The sequence below is a fragment of the Caretta caretta genome, chromosome 12, assembly GCF_965140235.1.
Source record: "Caretta caretta isolate rCarCar2 chromosome 12, rCarCar1.hap1, whole genome shotgun sequence".
NCBI classification, from domain to species: Eukaryota; Metazoa; Chordata; order Testudines; family Cheloniidae; genus Caretta; species Caretta caretta.
In genome coordinates, this window is record NC_134217.1 from 1,754,095 (window position 1) to 1,773,315 (window position 19,221).

Genomic DNA, 19,221 nt, shown 5'->3' on the forward strand with positions numbered 1-19,221 from the left:
TGGAGGTGAGTGCTCATATACTATCGAAATGCATTGGGAGTTGGGTGTCTTGGAATCTCCCTGTCTTAAGTGACTGACTTTTGTAGGCTTAAGTGGTCTAGTTCTCTCTGCCTTGTATGAGACTCAAGGGTCTCTGAGCAGCGGCCTGCGTGAATGTTGTTGTTTGGCTACTGCATGTTCTAATCAGGGTTCCCGATTCCCTAATTTTTAGTTGCTGTTTTCAGAGTTGGTGTCCCATGCGTGCCACCCTTTTGGGGTTAAAGCGTTTCTCATGTCCCAGCTTCCAGGGAGCACTTCTGGGGCTTGGGCTTCCAGGTATTTGAGTGCCTCAGGCAGGCATGTCCATTTCTGCTCATGCTTCTGTGGGTCCTGAGTATGTGTCCTCCAGACAGCCGCTCCCTGGCACATATCCTGGGATGAATCAATAAACCCAATTATCTGAAATAAAACATCACTAGTTTTGCAACCAGAACAGAAAGAAATCAAAGCTAAGTGGGATAATTATAATATAGTCTCTAGTCTGGGTAACAGCCTTGCTAGATTGGGGGGGAAGAAATCATATAATTGAGTCTCTGATTTAGGGAAAATACACTTTGATCAAGGCATCACTGGTGGTATGCTGCTGTGTCAGTAAAAAGCCCCTGTACTATCACATTCCTTGGCTTGGCATGGGTAGGGGTGAACTGCCTGCATCCTCCCTTACAAAAGAAGATCTCCTGTTCAATTCAGAAGTGCTGTAAATATCATGATCGAGAGAGTCCAGCGAAGGGCAACCAAAATGATGAGGGGTCTGGAACACGAGTTATGAGGAGAGGCTGAGGGAGCTGGGATTGTTTAGCCTGCAGAAGAGAAGAATGAGGGGGGATTTGATAGCTGCTTTCAACTACCTGAAAGGGGGTTCCAAAGAGGATGGCTCTAGACTGTTCTCAATGGTAGCAGATGACAGAACGAGGAGTAATGGTCTCAAGTTGCAGTGGGGGAGGTTTAGATTGGATATTCGGAAAAACTTTTTCACTAAGAGGGTGGTGAAACACTGGAATGCGTTACCTAGGGAGGTGGTAGAATCTCCTTCCTTAGAGGTTTTTAAGGTCAGGCTTGACAAAGCCCTGGCTGGGATGATTTAACTGCCTCTGGAAGCCCATCCGTGTTACAAGCATTTCAGTGTGTGGTGGATTCATCTGTGTGAGGGGCTCCTGTCCTGCTCTGTACTGCGTCCGCCTGCTGGCCCCGGTAGTGCCTTTTTGTCTGAATGATTGTCTAGTCATCTCTGCTCCCTCAGGGTAGGGGACGAGACCTAGTCCCGCTCCGTGGTGTTCACAGCGTGACACATGCTCTGTCGGTGCACCACAAATACACCTACTACCCTTGACGGCTGCGTGGGCCCTCAGTTAATGTCCATTTCCCGAGCCCAGTAAAATATTAGGGAAGATTTTAATCTGAATCCCGAAGGGAAGGGGGCTCTAGGAAGTCTGGCTCCGCTTGTAGTACTGGGGAAATACTCCGCCCTTCCTTCCATTACCAAAGCACCCAGTAACTTCAGAATGCTCGACAATGCACGTGGTATCAGGCTGGAACAACCTTGGAGTCTGGAGGCTGCTAGCCCTAGAATGGGTACTGCATGGATAGTGGACCGGCAAGCATCTCACGCGCTCTACCTCTGCTAATGCATCATAAATCTGACCTGGAGGGGGCATATCTAGACGTCCCAAGGGAATTCAGTTGTTTTGACCCAGTCACTCTACTGACAGGCAGTCAGCAAGGCTAGTGAAGATGGCTTTTGTGCTGTGATTATAGCAGTCTTCTCAATGAAATCTCTTTAATGCAGGCCCATGTATGCCCTAGTCATGGCGTGGGACCCCACTGGGCTAGGCACACAAACGCTGAACACACAGATTGTCCCACTATTCGTCAGTGCAGGCCGGCGCGGCATTTGAATGAGTCACCTAGCAAAGAGAAGCTCTTGATCCCATTGTCAGCACCTCATCACTTCTCTTAGGTTTTTTTTTCCTCCCCCCCCTTGCATCCTTCCATCTCTGGCTTGTCTGTTGGAAGCGGTTACTGAGTTGGGAAAGTGAAACAGAAAAAGCCAGTAGAAGCTTCACAGGTTACCATGGACTAGCCCTTATCAGGTGCTGGCTCTTTGCAATAAAGCTGTGATAATGATAGACTGAGCCTTGCACCCTGAGCAGTGCATACCTCTGAGGAAAATCTACCCCAGATGAGAAGCTGTGAAAGGTGCAACCTTCTGTCATGAAGAACCAGGCTTCACGCATTTTTTTAACATGTTCTGCTTTTGTGTTTTCTCTCTCCTCAGGAGGGAAGGGAGTAGTGGGAAAACATGTGCAATTGTTCAATAACCTTATCTAGCAGGCATTGTTCTTTGCTGCTGTTTAATGATCTTTGTGACGCTTGTTTGTAGTAATGGTAATCAATGCAACTGCCCAAATTCAGCACCATAGTAGAGGCTGCCTCCCTTTAAATCTAAAAAGCTCTAACTAGCTAGTTTGGCAGGGAAAATGTCAACAGCAGATATCTCTGGGTGTGTGCTGCTTTGGATTTCTTTTGTTCTACTCAGGTTAATCACTTCATAGGCCAGAGCAGCCCAGTGGAATGTGATACCCAAGGGAGTAAAACGCTGCTTGAGAGTACATGCATACTTCTTATGCGTGCCTGGCTTGCAAAAATCAGACACTGTGTAGTGTTTCCTTCTGGAAATGGTTGGTTTCCCAACATGCAACTAGTAGTATCTGAAGTATTTCATTCATAGAATAGCTAATGTGACGCCAATTTTTAAAAAGGGTTCCAGAAGTGATCCTAGCAATTACAGGCCTGTAAGCCTGACTTCAGTACCGGGCAAACTGGTTGAAACTATAATAAAGAACAATATTGTCAGATATATATAGATGAACATAATTTGTTGAGGAAGAGTCAGCATGGTTTTAGTAAAGGGAAATCATACCTCACCAATCTACGAGAATTCTTTGAGGGGATCAACAAGCATGTGGACCAAGGGGATCCTGTGGATATAGTGTACTTAAATTTTTAGAGAGCCTTTGACAAGGTCCCTCACCAAAGGCTCTTAATCAAAGTAAGCTGCCATGGGATAAGAGGGAAGGTGCTCTCATGCATTGGTAGCTGGTTAAAAGATAGGAAACAAAGGGTAGGAATAAATGGTCAGTTCTCAGAATGAAAAGAGGTCAATAGTGGTGTCCCCCAGGCATCTGTTCTGGGACCAGTCCTATTCAACATATTCATAAATGATCTGGAGAAAGAGGTAAACAGGGAGATGGCAAAATTTGCAGATGATCCAAAATTACTAAAGATAGTTAAGACCCAGGCAGACTGCAGAGAGCTACAAAAGGATCTCTCAAAACTGGGTGACTGGGCAACAAAATGGCAGATGAAACTTAATGTTGATAAATGCAAAGTAATGCACGTTGGAAAGTATAATCCCAACTATACATATAAAATTATGGGGTCTAAATTAGCTATTATCACTCAAAAAAGAGATCTTGGAGTCATTGTGGATAGTTCTCTGAAAACATCCACTCAATATGCAGCGGCAGTCAAAAAAGCGAACAGAAGGCTGGGAATAATTAAGAAAGGGATAGATAATATGACAGAAAATATCATGTTGCCTCTATAAAAATCCATGGTACGCCCACATCTTGAATACTGCATGCAGATGTGGTCGCCCCATCTCAAAAAAGATATATTGGACTTGGAAAAGTTTCAGAAAAGGGAAAGAAAAATGATTAGGGGTATGGAACAGCTGACATATGGGGGGAGATTAATAAGACTGGGACTTTTCAGCTTGCAAAAGAGAGGGCTAAGGGGACATATGATTGAGGTCCATAAAATCATGACTGGTGTAGAGAAGGAAGTGGTGTCTCTCTCTTTTTTTTTTTTTTTTACTACTTTTCAGAACACAAGAACTAGGGGTTACCAAATGAAATTAATAGGCAGCAGAAGGGAGCCTCCCAGTGTGTCTGACTCTGAGGAAGCAAGGAGACGCTTGCACTGCCCAGGGCTCAAGGTCACCTGAATAACTAGACTAGGGGTGAGCAAACTATGCCCCACGGGCCGGATCCAGCCCACGGGATTGCCACCCTTGTGGAGCTGCAGGCCCCACTCTGCTCTGGGAAGCAGCCAGCACCATGTCCCTGCAGCCCCTGGGGGAGGGGGGACCCACTCCATGCATCTGAAGAAGTGGGGTTTTAACCCACGAAAGCTTATGCCCAAATAAATCTGTTAGTCTTTAAGGTGCCACCACCGGCCTCCTCCTTGTTACAGTGGTTGAATTACTGCAGAGTCTATTAGCATCACAGAACAGCTGAGTCCCCACTGCGTTACTAGCTCCGGTGTTGTCAGCACGTGAGTGTCGCCCCATGCGCCCTGGAGCTAGCTGGCCTGCCAGGTTAAAGCGCCGTTGAACTCACGCTGAAGGATTCAGTGTGTTGGCAGGAGTCAGGGTAGGGGCCACGCTTGCTATAGCTCAAGTGAACATTGCAGTGAAGACGAGCCCTTAGTTAAATGGAAAGCGCCCTTACTGAAGCAGTGTTTGCACCCGGAGGTGGAAGTTCTCTGTTCACTGCTTGAGCAGCAGCAGTGTAAGCTGCAGAGGTGATGTTTTGTCTTGATGCCGCTGCGGGGGACAGCAATCGCACTGGAGACTTTTAAGCAGACCCACATCTGCTTTTAAGCAGACCCACAGATCCACTGCTGGGAAGTGGATTGACTTGACCATTCGATGGCAATGCCTTTGGACTGAGGTGCGCAAGTGGCCTAGAGGTGATGGCCTCTACATCCCATTGCCTGCCCCAAGCCATCCTGTTCCTAGAGGCAAATGAGCATATGCAGGTAGTGATGCAGCAGACGTCCTGACGGAGGTCTGCCTACAGAGGAGGTGGTGATTGTTGTACATCAAGGTCCTAAACGTGCAGCTGGGTTTGGATCCTTACATGAAAAGAAGTGAAGCTATCGACGGTTCTCTGCATATCCGAGAGAGGCTCTCAGACGCTCGCGTAGGAAGTGTCTGCCTCACTGTGTCATAAATGCAGCTCACCACTGTTCTCCATACTCTCCCCATGCTTGATTCCGAAAACTCCTCCAGCCCTGATGAAGACCCATTGTGGGGGCTCGAGCTGTGTCAGAACAGTGACTGTGACCTTGTTTCTCATAGCCATGATGGTGCAGGCAGGGCCATTCCTTGGTCTGCCCTCGCTCGGGGAAGCACTAGTACGTTCCTCCATACTTGGGAGTGCATTGGATCCTGAACATTTAGCTGCGGAGGGTTTTGTAAACTCCTGTTTGAACCCTTTCCCACAAAAGAGACCTTTGCTGCTTGCCATGATGCAGAGATGAGGTGACATGACCAGCCATCTATCAGAGCTAGGATCCTCGCCTTGTTCCAGAGTTCCTGCAACCGAGAAGGGTGTTGGCTAGCAAAGAAGGATGTCCAACCTGCTGAAGTGTCCCATGTTAGTGAGCACTCCGGTGAGCTCTCCTTCTGTTGGATGGATCCTTTGCAGTAGCCCAATAACTATAGGGCTTGTGATCCATGTATGCCCATGGGATAATCCAGAGTCCATTGAGGTACTGTCTTGCACTGAGAAGAATCACAGGAACAAAGAATGATGCATTATTACAGTCCAAGCTGTATTACTTGAGCACTCATTCACATTTTCAAGTACAGTTGCTTTAGCTGTTTGCTTTCTACAGACATTGGAATGAACAAGTTCACTGGGAATGCTGCCTGAAATGCCAAATTTTCACCAGTTAGTGTATTTCAGTCAAACAAACATACCACAGACAAATCAAAACAGCCCATAAGTGATGTTCCCTCTAATTTTTGACAGGCTGTGTGCACAAAAAATTTCTTCTGTGCAAATTTTTGTGCACACAGTGTTTTGCCATGTGTGCAGGGTTTAGGATCTGTGTGCACGCTCACAGCTTAGAGGGAACAGTGCCCGTAAGTTAAAGGCACAGAGCAAAGACTTCACAAGCAGCTCATGGGCAGAGATTGGCATAAAACAACTGGAATACCTCAAAAAAACCAAACCTCTAGAACTTCGGATCTGTTCACAGGCCTGGAGGGAAGCTGGGGATGGAGTCTTAGTTGTTGCAAAGTGTGTGCGTAGCTACTTAGAGCAGGGGTAGAGGAGATGATAGCAATCCCTCTGCACCAGACTGCACGATGGCTTGCGCCATTGAGTCTGGTGCAGCTGCGGCACTGGAGGAAAAACATTTAGACTTTTCCTAGCCAAGGAAGCTGACTGTGAAGTCCGGGTTGGGGATCTTCCCAGGGCATAACATCCACCTTAGCCTGAGCCTGGAAACTTGCCATGTGGGGCCATGGTCTCATGGGACTGACAGAAGGGTGAGAATCTTGGATCTTACTTGATTCATATTCAGATAACGCGCGCGCACAGTGCCTTGCAGAAGAGACGGGGAGGAGGTACCGGATGGGGCATTGAGCAGGGATTGCTGGTGGAGGAGAATCTGTCGGGCTTTGATAGATGGGTAGACACCCTGCATGGGAGGACAAACTGCAGCGCCTCTCTCTCGCTGGGCTGAGGAATCTGAATTCATGAAGTGGGCTGGGTGTTTCTGCTTTGACTTCTTGATAACTTGCGCTGTGATAACGCTGCTAGACGGTACCAGGGTGGAAACATGCCCTCCATGCAGTATGTGCGATAAAAGAGGCTGCTAACGCGTCTCTCTAACCTTGGCACACGTGTGCCCTTCTAGCACCCTTTAACTTGCTTTCTAATGGCACCTCTTGTGTTTAAAGTTTCTGCTCGTAAAAGGGATGTTTTACTGAATGTTTCTAAACCAGAGCCGATGCGTCATTAAATTCCCACCTTTCCCACCACCCCCATCAAATCCCGGGTGCATGTGGGTGTCATGCCACCCTCCACTCTGCCCTCGAACTTTCTGAGCAGGCAGGTGACCGTCAAACATCCTGTTCTCTGAGCATTGTTGAGAGCAGCAGCCTGTATGTTCCATTTCCAGCTAGCAGGGAACAACACTTTGCGAGCACCTGCATCATGGGCGGCAGGAATCACAGGCCAGGGGAGGCTGAGCCTCCCCAAACAGCCCTGCATGGCCCTGCCCATGCTCCACCCCCAGAGCCTCTCCTGCTTCCCGCTGGTGCTCTTCCCTCATGGCCAGCCTGCGGTGCAGGACTCCAGGTGGCTGGGGCCAGTGCTCGCATCTCCCACTTGGGGCTGGGTGTCGCTGGGGACTGCGCCACCCTCCTGGTGCTCTGGGGCTGGGGGCACGGGGAGCTGCGCTGCCTGCCTGGCCAGCACTCCGGGCCTGGAGGCGTTGAGGCGGCGGGGCCGGCAGCTGCGGTGGGGGGGGTGTTTGGCTATACTACGGCGGGGGAGGGGAGCAGAAGGGGCAGGGCAGGAGCTAGGAGCTGGCAGTTCATGCACCTCCCATGATCTGCGTTTATAATACTTGGCCTTGTGGAGGGTCGTAACGTTGTCACAGCCCTCGTTCAGGAGTGGTGGACCCTCTAACTTAGGGTGGGGTAGTGTGCAATGTTTGACGAGTGTCTTTCTCTTAAATAGTGGCAGTGGAGCTGGTTCAGCCTGGTGCCTGCCTGGTTTCCAGCCTGGGGGAAGGTGATTTACTGCAGCTGGGAGCAGAGTGGGGAGGGGATTGGGAGCGTCCAGCATCCTGCTGCATGAATTGCCAAGCAGAACAAAAGCACGATTCGCACACTCTTCCCTTCCCAACCCTTTCCTAAATGCTGAGCAAGAGTTTAGTTAGAGGCTTTCTTCCACATGGAAGCATTGGCTTCTGCAATTAAATGTTTCTGCATTTTGCTCCTAGCTATGTTTGGCTAGAAATAGGCCTTTCTGGCATTAATGCTCAGTGGGTGGGGTGGGAACACTAGCGTGTAGGTTGTCACTGTTTACTGTAACCATCGTGTCATCACTGAGCTGGCAGGGTTTAGATAACAGGGAAACACTCTGGCACCCTCTGTCAGTTTCTTGGGACTAGTGCTCCCACCATTGGGCCAGTAGCAATGGTGGGAAACTTTAGGAGAAAGGACAGTGAATGCAGGAGGAATTAAATCCTTCAGTTTTAATCAGGTGCAAGGCCTCTCTGCCTTCTCCCTTGTGGAGAACCTTGTAATGGATCCATAGGCACTGACTTCCCCTCTTTCCTGTGGGTGCTTGACACCCCCCCCCGCCCCCACTCCGCCCCTCCTCTTCCCAGCCCTTCCCCAAAGTCCCTGCCCCAACTCCCCCCCCCCCCCCGCCAATATTCCAACTCCTTCCCCAAATCCCTGCCCCGCTTCTTCTCCACCTCTTCCCCTGAGCACGTCACATTCCCACTCCTTCCCCACCCCGGAGCGTGCTAATGCTGCCAAACATCTGTTTGGCGGCAGCCAGGCAGGAAATGCTGGGAGATGGGCGGAGGAGCGGGGATGCAGTGCACTCAAGAGAGGAGGTGGGGCAGGGGCTGAGGGGGAGCTTGGCTGCCAGTGGGTACAGAGCACCCACAAATTGTTCCCAATGGGTGCTCCAGCCCTGGACCACCCATGGAGACAGCACCTATGAATGGATCTATTCTAGAGCATGGCAAAGGTAATGTTTATTAAACTAATCATGCCTCTACTAGGTCTATACTAGGAGCTGGACTTTCTTCTTTGGTCAAAATGATATATATATATATATATATATATATATATAAAATCATAAATTTATTATATAAACAAATGGAAGAAAGGGGAAGTTGATAATAATGAATATAAATTAGAAGCTAGGAACTGCAGACTATTGATAGGGGAAGCAAAGGGACACAAGGAGAAATCTATTTCCTGCAGAGTTAAGGATAATGAGGAGATTTTTAAAGTATATTAAGAACAAAAATAATCTTAACAATGGAATTGGTACATTACTAGATGGAAATGGTAGAATGATCAATAATACAGAGAAGGGAGAAATGTTCAATAAATATTTCTATTCTGTATTTGGGAAATAAACATATGTCATAACGTATGCTAATACTCTTTCCATTCCACTAGTATCTTGAGGATGTTAAACAGCAGCTGCTAAGGCTAGACACTTTTAAATCAGCAGACACAGATAACTTGCATCCAAGAGTTTTGAAAGAGCTAGCTAAGGAGCTCATGGGGCCATTAATGTTAATTATTCCCCCCCCTCCGAATAACTCTTGAAAACTGGGAATTTCCAGAAGAGTGGAAGAAAGCTATTGTGCCAATATTTAAAAAGGATAAACAGGATTACCCAAGTAATTATAGGCCTGTCAGTCTGACCCCAATCGCAGACAACATAATGGAGCTACTGACATGGGACTTGATTAATCAAGACTTAAAGGAGGGTAATATAATTAATGCCAGTCAACATAAATAGATTAAAAGCTGGAAAACTGAGAGGTCTCAAAATGTAACCTTAAACAGGGAGTCATCATCAAACAGTTGTGTTTCTAGTGGGATCCTGCAGGGATTGGTTCTCGGCCCTATTCTGCTTAACAACTTTTATTAATTAGCTTTATCTTCACTGATAAAGTTTGCAGATGACCCCGAAATTGGGAGAGTGGTAAATAATGAAAAGGACAAATCACTGAGAGAGAGTGATCTGGATTGCTTGGTAAACTGGGTACAAGTAAACAATATGCATGTTAATACAGCTAAATGTAAATGTATACATCTAGGAATGAAGAATGTAGGCCATGCTTACAGGATGTGGTGGACTCTATCCTGGGAAGCAGTGATTCTGAAAAAGATTTGGGGGTCATGGTGGATAATCAGCTGAACATGAACTTTCAGTGTGATACTGCGGCCAAAAGGACTAATGCAATCCTGGGATACATATCCAGGGGAAAGTTGAGTCGGAGTAAAGAGGTTATTTTTCTCTGTATTTGGCATAGGTGGAGGAAGCTCATGCTCATCAAAGCACTGGCTCTAGGCAAGCACTAAGAATAGCTTTTGATGTAGATAACTGTTATGGGCTTCTCAAGGATTCTGACAACTATGTCCAGTGCCCTGATTTATTTTTGGAACTGACTTGTTTCCCAAGTTGGGACTCAACTCATATCTCTGTGGGAGTGAAGGCTACTCTACTGGCCTACATCTACATAATTTAACTGCCGCATTCCCTTTCCTTCCCCCTCCACCTCCATACCATATACCGTATACGTGAGGAGGACTCTTCCTTGGAGACATCTGGGTGGGTTTGCTGACTCTAAAACTTGCTCCAAGGCTGGAGGAAGAATTCACAGGCTAAAGCTCTTCTGCTAAGATGTAGTTAGTTGCAAACAAATGGTGTGTGCTGAGGGATTGGGGGTGTATGTGGAATAATGTAAAATAACTCTGAATTTCCTGTGTGAGTATAATATAAATATAAAGTTTAAGATTACGCTTCAAATACTATGGAGTGGGGAGGAGTTCTACCTCAAAAGTCTCTGTCTTACTACTGTCTATGCAACTTTTGTATTGAGTAAAGCCAAATCCTGTGTTTTGGCAGGGGGTTAGACTAGATGACCCTTGCGGTCCCTTCTAACCCTATAACTGTATGATTTTAAGTCTTTGACAAGCATAGCAGTTAGTTGGTACCCCTATAACAGTCTCCAGATGGGCGGCTTGGCCATGAATCTTGTACACGTTGCAAAGTAGACAGTTATTAAAGGCCTTAGTCTGTGGCCGTCACACAGTGGTTTATGTAACGGTCTATGTGTGGGGATATACAGAGCGTCCTTGGTCTCCCTGGAAGCCTGGCTGGCAGGGTCTGAGAGTGATTATGGATGGCCTTCCTATTTGTATTGGAAGATGGCTAGCTCACTCTTGGATCATGATAAAATCCCAATTGGTGCATTGCTTCCACTCTTGGGTGTGAGGGGTGCTAGAGGGCTTTCCCCTCACCCCCTCCCCCGGTTCTTGTCACACAGACAAAGCAGAAGTCCAAAGTGCAGGCACTGCGATGTTTGTTGGGGTAAGCTTCAAGCAAGCATCTTCATAGATTTACATGCCGCAGAGTCTGTTTCCTAGTGTTTTGTTCCCAGCTCTGATGCCGCAGAGCATTTCCCCTGGGTCCCCCTTCCCAGCTGTGACACTGCAGAGCCTTGCCTGTGTCCCACCTCCCCATTCCCACCTCCTCCTTCTTAGCAGGCCCAAATATACCTGCAGGGTACGCCCCTAGTTACTCTCCTTAGAACTTATTGTCATGTTTTGTTTTGGAGGGTTGTGAGTCTGGGGTCTTCGTTCCACCTTTTTTATATTATGGGAGGGGTGAGGTTGTGTTCTGGCCAAGGCCAGGCTTTTCTTTGGCTTTTAGTGTTTCTTATGCCTCCCCCCCATCCTCCCTTACCTGTCCTAATTGGTTGCTTGACCTTGGCTTGAGAAAGGAGCCAGGCAGCCTTTTAGTGTATGCTCATATACATTGCACTCCCACCATACCCTGTAACACACTAGCTCTATACCTTATCTCTTCCCATTGTACTAAAAGCCCCATCTGGTTGTGAAGAATGCAACACAGTGTCTTTGTTTTATCCACATATTAATAAAAATATAAAAGTATCAAAGTCAAACCCAAAATTCTATTTCAGGCAAACAAAGAAGCCTATATACTAACAAGGGGTCAAAACGGGGAATGGGGCAGAGGCTGGCATTGCTCTTGCCAAAGGGAAGTGAACTGGCCATGGGTTGTGGCCATGCTGATGGTAAATGAGCCATGGTGCAGTGGTAGGTGTATGAGGCTAACTGTGTTGAAAGTGTCTGGGTTTGATTGCTGATGGCTGTCTGTCTGTCTGGAGCTATTCATTTCCATACAGTCTGCTACTTTCCCCCAGTGTTAACCTTAATGCTGGATTTCCCATCTTTCCAATGCTTGTGTGTAAACCCCTTTGAAGCACACATGGCTTGAAAGAAGAAATAAACAAGAAAATTTGCTCTCCTGACTGTAACCCCCTAGTCTAGTTCTCTTTTTGGCTGATTCTTCATGAGCTATAAGTAGGTGATCTCTCCTTACTTCCAGTTTACTTGGCTATTTGGAGCTGTGGGTTTCCAGCTGCTTTTCATAGTGGTTCTCCTTATTTGCTCATCGTCTCTGCTTATGTGCCCCCCCCCCGTTGTCCACAGCAGCTCCTCAACCTTCCACTTCTGCTGTTGCGATGCCTGTCAGGAGCATTGTGCTTCTGAAACCAAAGATGTAGCTCACGAAAGCTCATGCTCAAATAAATTGGTTAGTCTCTAAGGTGCCACAAGTACTCCTTTTCTTTTTGCAAAGATGTCAAAATGCCTGTCTGCAGATGTGTTGGGGGTGGGCGGTGCTGCTGCTTGAAAGGTGTCCTCATGGTAGCCACCTTGGTCACTTGGTATCTAGCTTGCAATGCTGAGAGTGAACTGATGGCCTAGTTAGTAGAAATTAAAGCTGGCTGGGAACTCTTTGATTAAATGCTGTTTCATCGGAAAATACTGTTTTAGTTGAAACCAAAAATTTTGTGGGAATGGGTCAGTTTCAAGAAATTTCCTATTTCAGAAGCTCATTGCAGGGAGAGTTCTGAAATTGTTGAAACATCCCATTTTGTTTTCTAAATGACAAATTCAGTTAGGTTTCAAAATTAAGAGTTTTTTGAACTAAACTGATGGTAAAGACAAAAGTCAAAACTGAAACCCATAATTTGATTGACCCGATCCAAAAATGGTTTGGATTTTTGGGGTGTGAAAATTGAGGGGTTTTTTTGACTCTTCATTCCAATTTTGGGCTGGAATTTTTTTTTTCGAATCGGATGTTTGAAGGACAAAAAAACTGTTTCCCAAGCAGGTTTAGTAGAAATGTTTTTTCTCTGGACAATACAATTGCACCTCAAGATTTTTAAAAAATGGAAAGTGATGCTCGTTGGTGCTCTGATAATGGTGTGCCTGGGACACCACATGCCGCCAAGCATCAGGATTTAATCTGTGAGCGCTTGTTCCACACATGGCTATTCCACACACACAGGTCATGGCTAAGATTTTTCAAAAATGACACTAGTGATTTTTGGTGGTCCAACATTTGAGCAGCCTTAATGGGACTTATTTTCAGAAAATACAGAGCACCCACTCTCTGAAGTTTGGGAAAGCCTCTTTAAGGTTTCTCAAGTTAGACACTAAAAATATGGAGGTGCCCAAAACCTTGGCCCACGTGAATACAGTTGCAGGAAAAAACATTATCAGAACTCAATGACTTCTGTGTAAAGCCTGTATGTATGTATATAACTGACATGATTGTGAGGGGTTAGTGGTGTTTTGCCATTTGTCATGTACCAAAGAACAAAGATTCTAGACTTCTGACAGCATAAAACTAGTGCTTCCCTGATGCATATGAAATCTGCTGCAGGAACTTAGTAAAAATCCTGACTAGCTGCTTAATATGTGGGTCTTAGCTATACGCCTCAGGTTTTATTGCTGCCGGACTAAATTCAAGTGATGTCTTATGGATTTAATTGTTTCTTGTTCTTCTCTAGAGCCTTCTCGAGACAGAGAAACCAGTAAATTCCACAGCTCGAACAATGAACCATAGGATGGATCCTAGATGTAAAACAGTAGATCCAGATAAGGTAAGGAGCTGGTTGTATAGTATTTGCAGAAGTGTATAGTATTTGCAGAAGCATGTTGGCTTCTCGAACACTGTTACTTTGTTCAAATGATCTCCAGAAGCTAACATGTTTGATCACTCTTCTCTGTGTCTGAAAATGGAAATCTTCCTTCAAACCTGTAAGGAACACAGTCCAAATCCAGATCAGGAGCAGAGATGTTCCAAATAAACACAAGGTAGGACAAGAATGGAGTTTTGCACAGATCATCTAGATCCTGCAGGAACGAAACTGGATTGGAGTCACAGCATCTCCATTAGAAGGGCTAGCGTGAGAACCATGGGCACGGGTGAGGGTTATGCCCATAGCGGGATACCACACAGTACCATTGCTGGTTCTGACATTCTGTGAACGTAATTAGCATGCTTATCAAAAGTATTAAAGACTGACGTCTTTTTCCTCCAGACCAGCCACAAAAGCTTCCCCTGTGCTGCCCTAGCAACGTGCCATGCCACCATCTCTTGGAGTGAGGAGGGCATGCATTTTCCAAGCCCATTCAAACCAAGGCCTCTCTGAGAAGTGCACACTAGCAAAGGGGCGCTACGTGTTGGCGATCCACACGCTAGCTTCTGTAGGCCACCAAATAGGCAATGAATGATAATCACTAGCTGCCTGGGCTGCATTTGAGCTGCTGACCTAGGATAAAAGGCTCTGTACCCCCTTCTGCCTCTTCTTCCCCTCCCCAACATCCAAATATGCTTCTTTTGTCACAGTGGTAAATCCAGATTAATTGGAAGAGTGCTCCAGTATCCCAAGTGCAGTCCTGGAGGTCATAGTGTACCCTCGCATGTTCTACGTGCTCACGAATTGTCCACATGTGACTGTGTGAAGGAGAGCTTTCTTCACTGTTGTGCAGCTCCATGCCGTTGTGCCATAATAGAGCAGCCGACTGGGCAGCAAACACCACTCTGGGATATGTAAACAGTGGCGGCATTGTACGTAAACGACAGAAAATTATTGTAGGACTAGAAGAGAATATAGTGATGGTCCAAATGGAATCCAGGATACTGTTCTAGTCCTCTTATTACAAGGGCAGCTGGAGTGCAACAGAGACTGACTTCCATAAGAAGGTTATGGAAAAACTGCATCTGGTGGGAGAAGAGGAGGCTGTGAGGGTTCCTCGTAGAAACAGAGCTGTGAAGGGCAGGATGGACTGATAATACAAGTGTTATTATGATAATACTGATAATATATAATGACAATACTGATATTTTAGTGTCCAGACAGCAAGAGTCATGGCTTGGTACTTCGTTTTGTTCAATCCTCAATACCCAACTGATGCTATTTCCATGTTTTTTGTTGTACACATGAATTAGCCATCGTCTCCTGATCCACGACCTCTTAGAAGGAAATTTCTAAGTTGTTGCATTTCAGAAATGGCCTTTTCCTTTCAAAAGAACCTTGGAACTCCATCAAATGCTTTGGCCTCCATAGGCTCTGTGTTGCCAACCCCCGGGCATTCAAAAATTATGATTCAGGTCCCCCAAATTCATGAGCTCCAGATAACCTGCAGATAACTATGTAAGTTATGTGTAGGGCAGCTGGGGAGGCTTAGCCCAAGTTTCATCCTGAGCTCCTGCAGTGGTGAGTTCAGAGCCAAGAATGCTTGGCCCAGGTGCTGCTGGCTGCAGCGTCCTTGTTCATTGCGGCATTCTAGAGGGTCTTGAAGCAGTGGTGGTCCATTTAGGTATCCGGCAGACTAGCCCATTGAGGGCTTTGAAGATGACCTTGAACTGGATCAAATATGAATGAAGGTCCAAGGTAGTGTGAGGGAGCTCTGGTGTGACTTGTTCTCATTTACCTGTCCTACTTGGATGTACTGCCATGTTTTGAAACTGCCTGCAGTGTCTGTGTGACTTCCCCTACCCCACTGAGGTCGGGCTTTGCCCATGAGGAGTGGGCACACAATTGATCAGTTGGAGGTGGAAAGAGGCCTTCCTGGACACTTCTGCAGTTTGTGCCTCTAGACACAGCGCAGAGCCAAGAATGACACTGCACCTTCCTGATGTTCTACAGACATACTGAGGTCCTAGTGTTTGCGGGATCTTCTGCTTGTCCTCTGTCCACCAGTATCGCCCTGTTCCTGTCTGAGCTGAGTTTGAGTTGACTGCTTATGTACTGCATTCCCTGTTGCCAGCCCTCATCTCGGACTGACACTTGAACTTGCTAAGAATAAGCCTCTCACCATGATGGACATTGTGGGTTGGTCCTGATGTTCGGTAAGAGAACTGCTAGTGTGCAAGAGACTGAATGGATACAATGACCTTGCTAGGACAGGAGTTCTGTGATTAGCAGATGCACATGTAGATCCACAGCTGGCCGCCCTGCACGTGGGACAAGATTTACTTTCCTTTGCAGTGTACAAACTGCTACAGACGTTAGGCACTAGGCTTGCCCGGCCTGTGTAGTGCTCTCCAGTAGCTCTGTCCATCTTGGATGCTGGAGCCTGGGTAGAACTGCTGGGGAATGCTGGCCAGGATGCTATTCCCCTTTGACGTGTACCTTTTTTGATCTTCAGCTTTTACTCTTCAAGCATAGAAAACGCCTCTTAAAATGCAGTGTGCCCCTCCTTCTGTACCATGCTCCAGCGTCACCGCTGGATATGAACGTAAGTCATTGTACAAGGTGTGAACCCGTGACTGACTGCCTGGACTCAGGCAAGCAAGTTATACACTGATATGGTTGTTCTCTCGGTGATGTATGTAGTTAGCGTATAAGAGGCTTTTCCCTCCTCCACACCCATCCACTCCAGAGAGTCAGCATGCTACAATTCTGATAAGGCACTTTCGGCAGGAGGCTGTGGCCTGCCCATCTTTGATCCTTTCCCAAGCACTTTCTTCCCTGGTTTAACTGGAGGTGACTTTCTGGTGGCAGAAGCAGGATTGCAGTTCATGGCTGTTTCCAGACTGCTTGAGATTTGCCAGGCAGCAGCTGCTGTGTGTCTTGTTTATCTTGAGAAGGCACTATCTGAAATTTATGTGAATGAGTCAACTTGCTCACCCCCAGCTGATGGGGCTGCTTATGCTTTGTCACCTAGGTGTGGCTAAATAATGCAGCAGGAGTGATTAGCAGGAGGTGGTTTCTTTGGCAGCAGCCTTGCATCTCCCTGTGTGCAGTTCCCCTGCACACTAACTCTGGGCATCCACAATGAGACCCGTGTTGCAGAGCCAGGCTGTGTCACTTCTAACTAAGAATATGGCTCAGCCTCTGGCTCCTTTGAACCCCAGCCTAAGCAACACCTCCACCAAAACCCCAATCCTCCCCTCCCTGCCTCCCGCTCTGGAGCAGAGCTCAGACTCCGATCTGCCCTTGGCCATCTCCCATGCAGAGGGGCAGCCACAGGGGAGCAGACTTCACGTTTGGAGTGGAGGTGCAGTCTTGTTTGTCCAGAGTCGCTCTGATGCATGGAACTGTCCGCTGCCTAGGTCAGTGGCTCTCAATTGTTCCAGACTACTGTACTCCTTTCAGGAGTCCGATTCATAGAATATCAGGGTTGGAAGGGACCTCAGGAGGTCATCTAGTCCAACCCCCTGCTCAAAGCAGGACCAATCCCCAATTTTTGCCCCATATCCCTAAATGGGCCCCTCAAGGATTGAACTCACAGCCCTAGGTTTAGCAGGCCAAAGCTCAAACCACTGAGCTATCCCTCCTAAACCTACAAAAGTGTCACAGCACATTAGTACTGACAAATTGCTTCTTCCCATTCTTACCATATAATTATAAAATAAATATTGTACTTACATTTCAGTGAATTGTATATAAAAGCAGTATAAACAAGTCATCCACATGAAATTTTAGTTTGTACTGACTTCACTAGTGCTTTTTATGTAGCCTATTGTAAAACCAGGCAAATATCTGAGTTAATGTACCCGGCTGGAAGACCTCTGCGTACCCCCAAGGGTATGCGTACCCCTGGTTGAGAACCATTGCCTTAGGTCAGTAGTTCTCAAACTTTTATACTGGTGACCCCTTTCACATAGCAAGCCTCTGAGTGTGACCCCCCCTCCCCTTAATAAATTAAAAACACTTTTTAATATATTTAACACTATTATAAATGTTGGTGGCAAAGCGGGGTTTGGGGTGGAGGCTGACAGCTCGTGACCCCTCATGTAATAACCTCTCGACCCCCTCAGGGGTCCTGACCCCCCAGTTTGAGAACCCCAGCCCTAGGTCATACAATGTGTTAGGCAACAGAGGTGCATTTGCATCAAGTTGAACACCCACGATAGTCATTACGGCTCTTACCAGATCAGTTCCACCCTCAGGCGTTAAGCATCACACCTTGGCAAAACCCTGCTCCCTGTGGAGGCCACTCCTTGCAGCACTATCAGATACGGCAATAACAAAAAAAAGAAGGGCTGAAGAGTGGGGAAGTGAATGATGATTCCAGTCCCCTCCTCCATGGTCTTGCAAGCTTGCTCCCAGCCTTATCGGTGTTTCACAGCTGTTCCGACGGTCATCCTTCAGTGTGTACATAAAGGGAGTCAAAGTGCAATCTGACTTCTCTAAGCTGAAAAGTGATTTAAAACCAGCTCCTTCGCTCCAAGATGAAGGTGCTGAATTTATTCCTAGGTGCTCCGCTCTGCAAAGCTGAGGCTGTTTGAAAATGAGGGTCACTAGCGTAAGGGTGTGGAATAGAGCAGTGCTTTTCTAGAAAACATGCCCACGCCCAGGAGATCAAAGCTAGGGCTTTACCCTCCGCTGTCCAAATGGTGTGGACTTGAAAAGTAAAGGTTCCCCTGATACCCAAAGCTGTGTCCACATCCAGTGAGAGTGACCTAGTGTGGAGGGAAGCATCTAGATATGTTAAATTCTGGGTAATCTACCTTGGCAGCATAGGCGCCGATTCCATGGGTGCTTTGGGTCTGGAGCACCCAAGGAGGAAAAATTGGTGGGTGCTCTGCACCCATGGGCAGCTCCCCGCCCCCCCCGGCCTAGCTCACCTCCACTCTGCCTCCACTCTTGAGCGCACCTTCCCCATTTCTCCTCCCAGTGCTTGCCGCCGCAAAACAAGCTGTGGGAGGGAGTGGGGAGTAGCGGAAACGCGGCGTGCTCAGGGGAGGAGGCGGGGCTAGGGTGGGGATTTGGGGAAGGAGCCCAATAGGGGCAGGGAGAGGGCAGAGTTGGAGTGGGGACTTTGGCGGAGTAGTTGGAATGGGGCAGGCGGGGGCGGGACAGGGGTGGAGTCGGGGCCGGGGGTAGGGGGACGTGAGCACCCAGCGGCGCCAGGAGAAGTTGGCAGCTATGCTTGGCAGTTTGGCCACAAATCCAGCTGCGGGGACACAGGTGCCATTTTATACTGTACAGCCGTGATTTGGGCAGGCGCACACTTCTAACCAGAGAAATCAATACGGCTGTCCAGCATTTAAGACCCTTGCAGATGCAAGGAGTCTCACCAGAGTGGGGTTAAACTGGCTGCATAATAACTTGTCAGACGTACTTAGGTGTTTGGGCAAGGTGCCCGCAGCAGGTGGAGTGGGAGGACAGGGCGTGAGTAGGGTGTAGTCCTTTTGGCAGTTGGCTAAAGGTGTGCGTGGGGCGGGGGGTGTACGTGTACTCATACAAACTGCTTGGTGTTTAAAGCTCAGCCTCTAGTTCTTTCGGAGAAAG

General features: G+C 47.3%; 1 protein-coding gene across 2 annotated transcripts in view; it reads left to right on the plus strand.

Moving 5' to 3' along the window:
* Positions 1 to 19,221, plus strand: part of FA2H (fatty acid 2-hydroxylase) — a 62,747-nt gene that overhangs the window by 11,315 nt on the left and 32,211 nt on the right. For both annotated transcript variants that reach the window (XM_048817102.2, XM_075118237.1), the window contains exon 2: positions 13,483 to 13,575. In XM_048817102.2, the coding sequence (XP_048673059.1) occupies positions 13,483 to 13,575 (93 nt within the window). The remainder of the gene's footprint in view (positions 1 to 13,482; positions 13,576 to 19,221) is intronic.